At 40.4% G+C, this 13500-nt stretch overlaps 1 protein-coding gene across 1 annotated transcript in view; it reads left to right on the top strand.

Moving 5' to 3' along the window:
• Positions 1-832: 832 nt before the first annotated feature.
• HDAC2 (histone deacetylase 2) overlaps positions 833-13500 on the top strand; it is a 31453-nt gene continuing 18785 nt past the window's right edge. Inside the window, exons 1-3 of the mRNA XM_082669024.1 lie at positions 833-1120; positions 11655-11767; positions 12891-13008. Coding sequence (XP_082525150.1) covers positions 1069-1120; positions 11655-11767; positions 12891-13008 — 283 coding nt within the window. The 5' untranslated portion in view covers positions 833-1068. The remainder of the gene's footprint in view (positions 1121-11654; positions 11768-12890; positions 13009-13500) is intronic.

The raw sequence follows: 13500 nt of genomic DNA, 5'->3' as shown, positions 1-13500 counted from the left end.
AAGACTGAAATCAAACTCCAGACCATCAACATTTGAGAGGATCAAGTTCCTTAATCTCCCCATTTATAAAGAAGAACTAGAAGTAATACTTACATCCCAGCGTTGTTGGGAGTTTTAACTGAGTTAACAGGTTATCTATTACAAATAGGTATCAATGAAATACATCATTAATGCAAACACTCAGAACCCTATCCAACACATAAATGCATTCCATAAATGCCCATTCGAACCCAGGTATTCCTTAATGTCTGCAGTAGGTCCCCTTAACAGGTCAGAACCTCCGAGCAATTATCAGCAGAAAATGAAAAAATAAATGAAATCCACGACGACCCAGTATAGGGGTCGTGGGCTGCAGCTCAGCGGGTTCCATGCGGTCGAATGGGTGGGCGAGTGGTCTCTCCCCGCCCGGCTCGGAGCACGTGGTCCGCCCGGGCGGGAGCTTAGCCACAGTGGGGGAGGGGAGCGGCGTGGGACTTCGCGGAGGGGGTCTAGGCGGCCCCGGCTACGGTTGGGGAGGCGCCGACTGCGCAGGCTCAAGATAGGCGCAACCACTGTGCGAAGATCCGAAGGGGTGGAGCGTTCACCTGGCTCCATGCTCTCTTTACTTACGGAGCGAAAGCCTGACTCTTTTTAAAAATAGTTTTCCGACTGTATTTGTACCCGCCCTGCGCAAGTTGTTCATCATTGGAAGGCCTCCTTCCCCAGAAATGAAGAAGCCTCTTTCTCTAGTCGTGCCCCCTCCTCCCCCGTGGAGTCACAGTGGACGCGCCCCACCTCCCCTCGGCCTCCGGAGGTGGTTTGGCTGCCCCCTCCCCCTCCCCAGTGTCGCGAGTTGGCGCCGCTGCCACCCCCCGGTCCGCGCTCTCGGCCACTCGGCCGGGCGGTACCGAGCCCTCCCGGCACTCCCCTCCTCTCTTCCCTCCGGCCCTCCGGCCTGCCTTTCCCCGCGGCACTGCAACCCCCCCCCCACCTTCGCCCCAGCCCTCTTCTCTCCCCGCCGAGCCGCGGCGGCAGCAGCAGCAGAAGCAGCCAGAGGAGGAGCCGGAGGCGGCGGTGGCCGGGGAGCCCATGGCGTACAGTCAGGGAGGCGGCAAGAAGAAAGTCTGCTACTACTACGATGGTGAGAGGCAGGCCGGCCGGCGGGTGGGTGGGCGGGCAGGGCTGCGGCGCCGGGCCCGGAGCCGCACCTGGCTCTGCGGCAGCCGTCGCGAGTGGTCGCCGGTGCTGAGGGGTCAGGAGGAGGGACCGACGTTTGGCCGCATCTTAACCCATTCGCGACCCGACACTGTCTGGCAGCCTCCGCGGGGAGCTAAGTGGACGCCCCACTTTTCCGTCCGGCCCCTCTCCTTCCCGCAGTGTCGTCCGCCGCCGGCCTACCCTGGCTTCGTGCTGGTGCGAAGCAGACGGCCCTCCCTCGCGTCTCTCCCCTCCGCCTCTCCGTGGGAGGGAGGTTTGGGGTCCCCTGCTCCGGCCGCCTGCACCCGATTTCTCCCCCCGGGTCAAAACAGCTACCCCGGCCCAGACTCCACACAAAGCCCCACGGCCTCGAGAGCTCCGCCCCTCGAGCCCCCATTCCTCCTCTCCCCTCCTCCGCTCCCCTCTGTCCCCGGCTGGCCCGAGCGTCTTCTCCTTTCTCTGCTGCCGGCCTCTCCCCGGACCCCTCGACCCGGGTGGGTGCTGGAGAGTACCCCTTGAGGGTGGGGGCTCACGTGGGCCTTGAGGCGCGCTCACACCCCTGTTTTGCGTGGGCTCCATCCCTCTCCTTTGTTTGCCGGGTGCTTTGAGCGCCACTTTCTCAGCTTTCAAATGAAAAGGCTTCACTTCCTCAATAAAAATGAGGGTTTTCGAGTTTGAGGTAGTCAGGCTTCACGGGAAATAAGACGGTGGGAGGGCATCGTAGAGCTGTTGCTGCTTGTGTTGTCGATCAGGCTCGATAGGTCCTGGCTTGCCTCTCTGAGAGGTGGTTACCACCCACTTCTTTGTTGCTTTGTTCGATCAGGAAATACCGTGCTTTGGAGGTGTGGGACAGATAGCATTGGCATTTGGCTTTGCGAAGGCTGTTTCTAGGCGATGGGAGTCCTGGTGCAGGAAAACTTTGAGGAGCAGTGCAGAAAGTGCTAAATAATCAGAAAAGCTTGAACTCGTGGAACAGTAAATTATAAAAGTAAGATAATTTAATTTTAGGGGTTCTTCTCATTTGCAATTTGAGCAGTAAGTCTTCTTGAATCCTGTTTCTTGGGCCAGTCAAAATACAATGAAAGGAGCCGTTACTGTTTTTGCACAAAGACGTTAACTTGGTAAATAGTGCCTAGTAGGTTACTCTCCAGAGAAGAAATTCTAAAATTTAACAAAGAAGCTAGGTTCAGAGACCTGAAAGTCCATCTGATTTGTGAGAAGCGATACAAATTTTGGAAGCTGTTTACTACATTCAATGTATTGTAAATCGTAAAATCTTAGAGCGGTGGAAAGATGTTACAGGACTAGGTCAGAATAAATCTGACTTTAATTTTAAAATGGCCATATTATATCTCTCCAGTTAGCAAGGATGAATCATTTTAATGCCTCTTTATATAAAATAACCACTTGTGTCATTTGTGGAAAAATCTAAAATCTTACAGAAGAAATCTAAATTGTTTGATATTTGGTAGCTAGTGCTAAGTAGTCACAGCCATGTTTTTAAAATATTTTTTGAGAGAACTGCATGTATGTGTGATACAAATTGATTTGAAATTATACCATCATGGGGGGGTGGAGATGGGAGTACATTTTAATTTTAACGTGAATTATTAACGTTTCTTAAAGTTAATTCTTTAAGAATTCACGCATATTTTGGGTCACTGGTCTGGTCTTGCATTCCATGACCAAATTGGAAAGTAAATAACTATATGTAAGTTAATTTTTAAAACAACATTGTTTCTCTAAGGTTTAGAGATTGTTGTTGTCAGGGCTTTGGGTAGAGAAGAAAGGTTTTAAAAGTTTGGGGTAACTGGTGCTAAGGCTCTTCCTGGAGCTGTTAGTTGCTGTTGACAGTGATAGGCTCTGATGAAGTAAGCTGCTTGAAACTTCTTGTCACCAGGCTTGAACCGTAGAACCAGGAGGTACACTTAAGTTGCAGTTTTATCAGTTATTTGTTCCTGGGCCCGTTTATGATGAGCCTTTGTTGAGGAAATGGGAGCAAGTACTGGTCCCAAAGGCGGGATGCAGACTTGATAGGAAGAGTAATCTTTGATTGTGACTTAAGTACTTTATAGTGGACCATACAACGGCATTATCTGATGGCCAACAGCAGGTGTATAACTGAATGTTTGGGTATCTCTGGTTAGGTTATCTGTCTTTTGTCTGTGGCTCTTCCTTGACTAATTTTTAGAATGGAATTTGTAGTTGCTTACATTTGGAATATGCTTTGAGTTCTTTTCATAGGCGTGGGGCTAATAAAATATTTTGCAGAGGTTATTAAATTGAAGGGGTATTATTATGCTAATTCTTTGTATGTGATAGTATTTTAAGCTGTGCATAGTTAATTCCAAAGCTTACATTTTCATCACCGGAAAAACCCTATTTTGTCAGCTTATAGAGGTAGCGATAGTAGTTTTTTCTTTTTTTAATTGTGAGGAAAGAGGATGCAAGTAAAGCAGCTTGTGCACAGGGAACTAACTCTAAGATACACAACATGGATTGGATTTGGAGTGTGTGATGTCAATAATAATAGGGCCTTAATCTATTAGACTAGAATAGCTGGTTTTAACTTGTTAGTAAAGGAAGTAGAAGGAAGAAAGATAAAGAGGAAAGGAGTGAAGTAGCAAATTCTGTAACCATAGGAATCCTACCTTTAGGCTTACTGGGACCATTAGGACTACTCTTGGTGACACAGAGAGAATGTCTAGCAAATGAAAGGGGCTTCTAAAAGACATATGTTCTTTTCTCCGTACACATTACAGTCTTCAATATCATACCCTTTAGATCACTGGAATGATGGTTTCTTCTTTTTTTTTTTTTTTTTTTTTTTTTTTTTTTTTTTTGCGGTACGCGGGCCTCTCACCGTTGTGGCCTCTCCCGTTGCGGAGCACAGGCTCTGGACGCGCAGGCCCAGCGGCTATGGCTCACGGGCCCAGCCGCTCCGCGGCATGTGGGATCCTCCCGGACCGGGGCACGAACCCGCGTCCCCTGCATCGGCAGGCGGACTCTCAACCACTGCGCCACCGGGGAAGCCCATGGAATGATGGTTTCAAGTGAACCTTCAGGCACTGATGGATAAAGTATTCTTAAACCTTTGAGGACAAGTAAGAGAAGTTTTTACTTCTCTTATTGCAGCTATTGACTCATGACTCATTTCCGAAAACGTATATCTAAATCTTGAACTTCTAGTATATACTGCAAGATTGTCAATAATCTGTAAACGATATAGTTAGATCCCTTCTGGCTTTAAAATAATGCGACTTCCGGGGATTCCCTGGCAATGTGGTGGTTAGGGCTCTGAGCTTCCACTGCAGGGGGCACGGGTTCTATCCCTGATCGGGGAACTGAGATCACACACACCACACAGAGCAGCCGAAAGAGAAAAAAATAAAATGATGTGATTCTGTACTTAAATGTAATTAGCAAACCAAGCTTTGTTAGGCTCTGATTAAATACATTATTATACTTTATCTAGAAATGTTAAGTGTACTTTCTTTTAAGCTTGAGGCCAATTACATTTAGTGTCTTCTACTGTATATACAATATGATAGGGTTGTATATATACATAATTTATATGATTACATGCATTGCTCTGTGTTATATTTTTCCCTTCTCTGATAGGACACATCAAACTATTTGGAGACAGGTGGTTCAGAGAAAAGCACTCAACACTGTACAAAGAGTTACCAAGATCATGTCTCCCAATATACTCCTAGTTTACTGTAGCACATTATAAGAATTCTGCTTGGCAGCCAACTTGACAGATTTCCTTAGATGTTTACTTATAACAGTGATGCCAAAGCCTTTTGTTAGGTAGTCCTTAACGTAATTGCATGGGTTCTTAGCTATAGTATAAATCGTTATTATCCATAAAATAGGTAACCTTTTCTTTGGAGGCAAATCAGGGTGCTGAATGAATTATAGCAGCAGTTCACAAATACCAATGGTTTTAATTGCACATCATTAATTTAAACATAGTAGAACATAAGACTGAGATTTTCATATACTTGGGTTCTGTTCCCCCAGATATTTTTTTACCATTTACTTCCTTCAGATTTCACCTTTTCAGAGAAGCTTTTCCCTATTACCTTAATCCCTGTTACTGCTTTTCTCCCTATCAATTATACCACCTAATTTTTGTCTCTCTTCCCACTAGAATATAAACTTTATGAGGACAGAATCTGTTTTGCTGATGTCTATACTTTCACCAGCCTAAATATAAATAAATAAACAAACAAACATTTTTTACATTATTGATGAATAAATGATTAACACCTTATATTTTTATAGCTGGAGCACTTTCATATAATATTCTCTCTAATTCTTACACCCACTCTAGTTACAGACAGGTAGGATAAGTGGCGTTTTATTTATTTTCCCCATGAAAATAGATTCGTATCTCTGTTTGACTCAGTCCACCACTTAATCCTTTTCTACATTGTCTAGTTTTAATGTCCAAGGCGAGATCAACATCTGGTACCTAAAACATTTTTCTTTTTTCCTTTGGTGACCCAAGAGTGGAACTATTGCCACGGCTACAGAAAAAAAAAAGGTTTCTCTGCTACCAAAAAAAAAAAAAAAGTATTAGTAATTATGTCTTTCCATTAACAAAAATTTTAAATGCTTGTGTTGACAAATCCTTAAAGGAAACAGTTGGAATTGAGGAGGGAGTGTAGTTATCTCTTAGGGAATAATAACAGCACTGAAACATGGATGAGATAAGATTTAAAAGTTCAAGTGTAAGGGTGAAGTCAGCTTTGGGTTCAGAAATATCAAATGGGCTTAAAGTCCCTACTTTGTGCCAGGTAGAGAAAAGATTGAAGTCCTAAGAAGAAAATATAAGACCATATTAGAAGTAAATGCTGGAAAGGGTGTGGAAAAAAGGGAACCCTCCTATGCTGTTGGCGGAGGTGTAATTGATACAGCCTCTATGGAGAACAGTGTGGAGGTTCCTTAAAAAACTGAAAATAGAGCTACCATATGATCCAGCAATCCCACTCCTGGTCATATATCTGGAGATAACTCTAATTCAAAAAGATACATGCACCCCAGAACTTCCCTGATGGCACAGTGGTTAAGAATCTGCCTGCCAATGCAGGGGTCACAGGTTCGAGCCCTGGTCTGGAAAGATCCCACGTGCCGCGGAGCAACTAAGCTTGTGCGCCACAACTACTGAAGCCCGCACGCCTAGAGTCCATGCTCCGCAACAAGAGAAGCCACCTCATTGAGAAGCCCGCGCACCACAACAAAGAGTAGCTCCCGCTCACCGCAACTAGAGAAAGCCCGTGTGCAGCAACAAAGACCCAATGCAGCCAAAATTAAATAAATAAATTGATTTAAAAAAAAAAAAAGGATACATGCACCCCAATGTTCATTGCAGCACTGTTTACAACAGCCAAGACATGGAAGCAACCTAGATTTCCAGCGACAGAGGAATGGATAAAGGTGTGGTGCATACATACAATGGACTATTACTCAACCATAACAAAGAATGAAATAATGCCATTTGCAGCCACGTGGATGGACTTAGAGATTATCATACGAAGTAAAGTAAGTCAGACAGAGAAAGGCAAATATCATATGATATCATTTATACGTGGAACCTAAAAAAATGATGCAAATGAACTTACTATATGTGGAACCTAAAAAAATGATGCAAATGAACTTACAAAACAGAAACAAGACTCACAGACTTAGGAAACAAATTTATGGTTATTACCAAAGGGGAAAGGTGGGAGGGAGGGGTAAATTAGGAATTTGGGATTAACATATACACACTACTATATATAAAATAGTTAATCTGTATAATACTGTATAGCCCAGGGAACTCTGCTCAGTACTGTGTAATAACCTATGTGAGAAAAGAATCTGAAAAAGAATAGATATATGTATAACTGAATCACTTTGCTGTACATTTGAAACTAACACAGCGTTGTGAATCAACTATACTCCAATGTAAAATAAAAATCTAAAAAATTTTTAAAAAATGTCTTTAAGGAGAAAAAAAATAAGACTGTTAGATAGTAAGAGAGGGGACCTTTGTAGGGTAAATCGGGCAAGGGAGGGCCTGAAGGCACAGAATGGGCCAGCCTCCTTAAAAGAGTTTTCCTACATAAGACACTGCAAACTTCAAAGCCTGGGTAGTTAGAAAGAACCTAGTACACTTAACAGAAAGGAAGCCAAGAGGAAGACATGGGGGAACTGTAGGGTGCCAGGCCAAGTAGTAAAGGGCCAGACCACACAAGACTTTGTGGTAAGAGATTTGGACTTGAATATTCAGGAAGCAGAAAGCCATTGAAGGTTTCTTAAGTAGAGAGAACTCTGGAAAGTGGAGAAAGAATGGTAAAGCGTAATAGAATGTGAACACTGAAAGCAAGAATTGAGTATATATTGGTCCACGTACAAGACAATAATTGCAACTGATAGACATGGACATATTTAAGAGAGGTTTTGGGAGTAAAACCTATAGAACTTGTTGATGGATTGGAAATGGAGTTGGGGCTTTGTGATGACTGAATAAAGGATGGCTCCTAAATTTCTGAATTGAGCAGTTAGGTGGCTTATTCCTGAGAGAAGAGGATTTAGGGCAGCACTCTTGATTCACTGACATACCCAAGCACCTGCCTGGCACACAGTAGGTTCTTGGTCTGTTCAGTGAATGAGTGAACTTGAGAAACCCCTGATATTTCAAGGTTGGTGGAGGAGTGGCTGTGGGGTGGTAGTAAAGTCCAGGAACGTGGTATTGTGGAAGCCAAGAGTGAATGTTTCAAGAAGTGGCCAGTGTGTTAAAGCCGCTAGTGGACTAACTAGTCTGGAAGACAAAAATAATACAGTAGCTCTCTGTTTTTTCCTGAATCATTTTTTAGTCAGCTTTTCTTCAGGGGTATATTTTATATTTCATAGTCCTGAAGTCCAAAATTATCTGAAAGGTGAAAAGAAATTTTTGTAACTCATTTGGAATCAAAAGCTTAACCTGAATTAATGTTTATCATCTTTATTCCTCTTATTCTGAATATTCATACATTTTTGCTGCAGAAATATTAATTAACAGAAGGCTGCCCAGTCTCCAGGCTATCACATAATATCTGGCAGATTTATCATTTTACATTTATAAAATCTGAAAAAGTCTGAAATGTATCTAGTCTCAAGGACTTTAGAGGACTTTAGATAAAAGAGATTGTAGACCTTAGTAACCACTTCTCTTCTGATAGCTTCTTGAAGAGTGAGCAGCTTTGAAAATTTTGCAGATAACTAAATCTTTTTGGTAATTACTTCACATTGACAAAGTTTGTTGTATTCAAGGAGCCACTTAGAGCTAATTTTCCTGGATGCTTATTTCATTGGTAAAGCATTTTAAACTATTTTGGGTAACATTTTAAATGCCCAAATTACATTACTGACTATTTAAATCAGATGAATGAAATCCATAGGTTTTTAAAACTAAGAAAAGCCATATTTTATCTTTATGAAAAAGTAGATGGCTGCAGAGCACCCACGTAGAGAATTTTGTGATAGGGGATTAAGCAGGAAAAAAGTTGGGGATGGTTCTTTTAGACCCCCCTTACATTTTAGAAGAATTCTTCATAAGCCAAATAGCAGTTATCTGTAGCTTGGCTGCCCTTGTGGACATGTGTCATTTAAGTAGTGTGCATATTCTTTTTTTTAAAAAAATTAATTTTTGTCTGCATTGGGTCTTTGTTGCTGCACGCGGACTTTCTCTAGTTGCAGAGACGGGGGGCTACTCTTCCTTGCAGTGTGCACGCGGGCTTCTCATTGCAGTGGCTTCTCTTGTTAAAGAGCATAGGCTCTAGGTGCACAGGCTTCAGTAGTTGTGGCACGCAGGCTTGGTAGTTGGGACATGCAGGCTTAGTAGTTGTGGCGCATGGGCTTGGTTGTTGCGCGGCATGTGGGATCTTCCCGGACCAGGGATCGAACCCGTGTGCCCTGCATTGGCAGGCGGATTCTTAACCACTGTGCCACCAGGGAAGCCCAACAAAGATCTTAAGTCTTTATTAAAATGTTTGTATTCTGTATTATGTCCTTTTCTTGTCAGGCTTCCCCCTACCATTTCTTTCTAGGTTCTATAAGTGTCGTTGCTTTCCCAGTAGCTACTACTTAAGAAGGTTGGCAGAGTTGCCTTGCCTGAGTTTGAATCTAGCTCCTCTATTGCTAGCTGTTGTGACTTTGACAATATCACCTGACCTGTCTGCATCTCATCCATCTTCACTATTATAAAATAGGAAAGTAGTAATAATACCTACATTATAGGGTTGTTGAGAAGATTAACAGATAATACACATGAAGTGCTTAGAATAGTGCCTTCTAGTAAGCTGTCAATAAATGTAAATTATTGCTAACATCTTTTTTTATCAAGCACTCTTGCTGAGAAATTGCAACTGTACTTTCCCTTCTATAGATTATTGTGGTCTTTCCCATTATTAGATTAGTGATTACTTTTCACTGGATTCTCAGTATGTACATAACTAGAGTATTTGATCTTAAGATACGGTAGATATTAGAGATATTTCATCTTGATAATTCTTACACAGGGGCAGATGCAAGTTATGTGAAGATTAGTTTCTTTATTCTTACTCTCGTTATCTCCTTTGGTAGTGATGATAACTTAGAAATACCTTCCTTGCGTTAACCTTAGTTCAATGATGCTTCGTGTCTCTAGTGGGCTTTCTACATCTAAGAATTCATTGAGACCAGGCTGCTTTCAAGGAACTTTATGTGTACTACCACGATGTAGAGCGGAGCTTTATAGCTTGGGAGGTAGTTTGTTTCCTGCGTTCATAGACTGAATTGTGATAAATGCAGAGGAGTGTCCCCATAGCTCTGCTTTGCTACTTGTCTGTATTGTCTTAGCTTTACTGTTGGTACAGATTAAGAAAGGTTAAAATTTAAAATTAAAACATAATTTATAAACATAAACAATTAAAACATAAACCTTTAAAACATAAAGTTTCCTTTTAAATGACCATGTGTATATATGAATTGTTTTCAGAAGAGAGCTTGTGTTGAAAATGAAGAGTTAAGTAAATTAGAGGTGCGGTACCAACAAAATCAATTAGTAGTAGTATTAGAAACGGCTATGTTATAAAAGTGAATGTTCATCCTGGACTGTTATCAAAAATATGGAAGAGAGAAGCAAAAGGTTTTGAATTCTTAGTTTTCATTAAACAAACAAAAAAAGGTGTGTATTTAGGCAGGATTTTGAAAGATTTTTTTGATCTAGAAGGGGAGTAAATGGCATTTTTTATCCCTAGTTTTTATTATATGAACCCATGTTTAAATGATTAACTTCAAGCCACTAAAATCAGCTTGGCTATCCTAACAAAATTTTAGAATTGATTATTTAAAAACTAGAATTAGTACTGAAGGTAATTTCTAATAAAGGCTGTTGTAAAAATTGCCCATTACATTAGAAAAATGGTATATATTTAAGTGGCATCCTTAACACTTTTTATTATAGAAACACTGGATCTTTACCTTAAAGTATTAATTTTGTTGAAATCTGGTAGACAAAAATCTGGGATTTTGGTGTTTTTATTTTGTTTATTTATTTATTTTTTTGCGGTACGCGGGCCTCTCCCGTTGCGGAGCACAGGCTCCAGACGCACAGGCTTATCAGCCATGGCTCATGGGCCCAGCTGCTCCGCGGCATGTGGGATCTTCCCGGACTGGGGCACGAACCTGCCTGCATCAGCAGGCGGACTCTCAACCACTGCGCCACCAGGGTAGCCCTGGTGTTATTTTATTTAAAGTAAATCTTATGTGTCAGTTTTAAGGCCTTGGGATGTAATATATATCGTAAAAAGATAGGTTAGGAATTATAACTTTTTAATTGTGAAGAATGAGAAAAAATATGCTTATTACCTTGAAAAATGTAATAAATATGTCATCATAGCAAAACTTTATTTAGGATCCAAATTTCAGTTACCAAAATTTTTATTGACTGTGATATGGATATATAAAACATTGTAGCCGCGATAATACCAACTGTAAAGGATTTTTGGCACACCAGAGAATCATCCAAGAAGCAATATTTGCTATAAAATTTTTAAGTCATATTGGTGAAACTCAGAGAATGTACCTTAAGCATCTAAATTTGCCAGTAAATACTAAAAGCAGGTATCACTCTAAGGAACAAAAACTTTTGTAAGTGAGTAAAGAGTATTTTATTTGGGCTAATCCTAAATAAGAAAGTTCAGTAAACTAAAAATCAGAAAAGCTTGCTTGCCTTAATCTTTGAACAAACATAATGTATTGATGGAGTCATCAGTATGTAAAAGTGTGCATAGGATCTTGGTTTTCTAATACAGTTTGAAAGTTGAAAAATCTAAAATTATTATTTAAGATTTCAAATAAAGCTTATTTAGGTGATAAATGTCGTCTAATTGGTGGACACATAAATTTTAATAGTTCATGAAGATTCTCTTGTCTGTATTGTTCATTTTGTCTCTTTCCTCTTTTAGGTGATATTGGAAATTATTATTACGGACAGGGTCATCCCATGAAACCTCATAGGATCCGCATGACCCATAACTTGCTGCTAAATTATGGCTTGTATAGAAAAATGGAAATATATGTGAGTATACCTTTCGGTAAATATTCACTGTTTGTTTGTTTGTTTGTTTAAACCACTACTTTGAAACTTTGTTTTCAAAGTTGGAGGGCATTTAGCAGATGAAAAGGTGTGGAAGAAAACAGAAACTCCTCTTTTTGTTTTATTCTTCAGAGAAAACTTGAGAGTGTGGGAGCTGTGGCCTCTTTTTTTTCCCCTATTCCTTCAACCATTTTAAAAAACAGTTTCCCTTCCCCAGGTTTTCACATAACTGGAGACCAACTCAATTTAACATACTAAATATTTTTGTTATGATAATTATTGACCTGTCTGCTGCTGAAGAGTTGACCTGGGACTGTTAAAAAAGAATTATGCAGAAAATTAATCCTACCAATATTTGTTGGCGTATAGGAACACTGTATTAGTGAGCAAGCAAAGTGTCTATTTTGTAGAAGATGTGGGAGTATAGATAAACAGATATAAGATGCAACAATTCTTATCCACTTGGGGAGAAGAGAAAAACTTGAAGCAGTTAACAATGTTGGGTAATATATGTGAGCTTCTTTGTTTCAGATTATAGACATTTGGAGAAGAGGAGTTGGATAAGACTTTCAGTTAGGAAGCCTTGTGGCAGAAGTGTGTCATAAATGAAACGATCCTAGGAACAAGGATGATTTGGATAGTCAGAGGAAAAGGAAGAGAGATCATGAACTAATAGAGAATGAATCTCATTCTACCTGAATGAGTCTCACTTATCCTTCCTGAAGCTTTTTGGTCATTGATGAAATTACTGGATATAGAGCAGGAGGTTTGTGATAGAAAATAAGAGAAAGTAGAGTTTATGAACGTGGATTAGTCTTTAGAAGGGTTGACCTATTTCCACTAAAATAAAAGGAGTGATTAATTCATAGTTGGTGTTAGGCCTGCCTAATCCTTTTTAAAGGAATGTGAATTATCTTTGGATTTGATTTCTATTTTCTAAAACACACATGTATAAATTTGGATTTGCTTTGGAATTTATCTATTTTGTTCTGGCAGACCTAGTTCTTTTGAGAGTATTGTTAGGGGAAATTGTATACTTTGTGTTTGGTAACCCTGATGTTACCAGTTGTAATTCCACAATTCTGACATTTATTTTTCTTCACAGAGGCCCCATAAAGCCACTGCTGAAGAAATGACAAAATACCACAGCGATGAGTACATCAAATTTCTACGTTCAATAAGACCAGATAACATGTCCGAGTATAGTAAGCAGATGCAGAGATGTATGTTTCTATGTTAAAAGTATATATTAGTAATGATAAATATAAATGAGTACTTTTAGAAGCTTGTAATTAGTTATCCAAATCTAGGTATTTTCCTGATCTAAAATATTGTTTTAATTATTTACTGATTTAAAAAGCCCATGTAACAATACTAAAGCTACTTAAAAAAAAAACAAAAAACCTACTTGAAGCTTGTTGGTCTGCCAAACTGCCAAAGGGCTATCTGGATCTTCTTTGCGTTTTGTTTTGGTTCCTTGTTAACTTTGGGATAATGGATATTGGTGGGGAGACCTCACTCCCCTGCATTAAAAAAAAAAAAAGATTGTACTTTGGCCTTAGCTTGGTGTGTATGCCTCTTGTCTTCTGTTTGGGTGCTTTAGTTAATCTGGACTATTCCAGAAAGTTCCAAAAAACAAAACTGAATTTGCCTCCTGTAGGCAACTGTTTACATTGAATTTACAACTACATGCTTACATTGTATCAGGTATTGTA

Source organism: Grampus griseus, assembly GCF_964374135.1.
Source record: "Grampus griseus genome assembly, chromosome: 13".
NCBI classification, from domain to species: Eukaryota; Metazoa; Chordata; class Mammalia; order Artiodactyla; family Delphinidae; genus Grampus; species Grampus griseus.
This window is presented reverse-complemented; position numbering and strand designations above follow the sequence as displayed.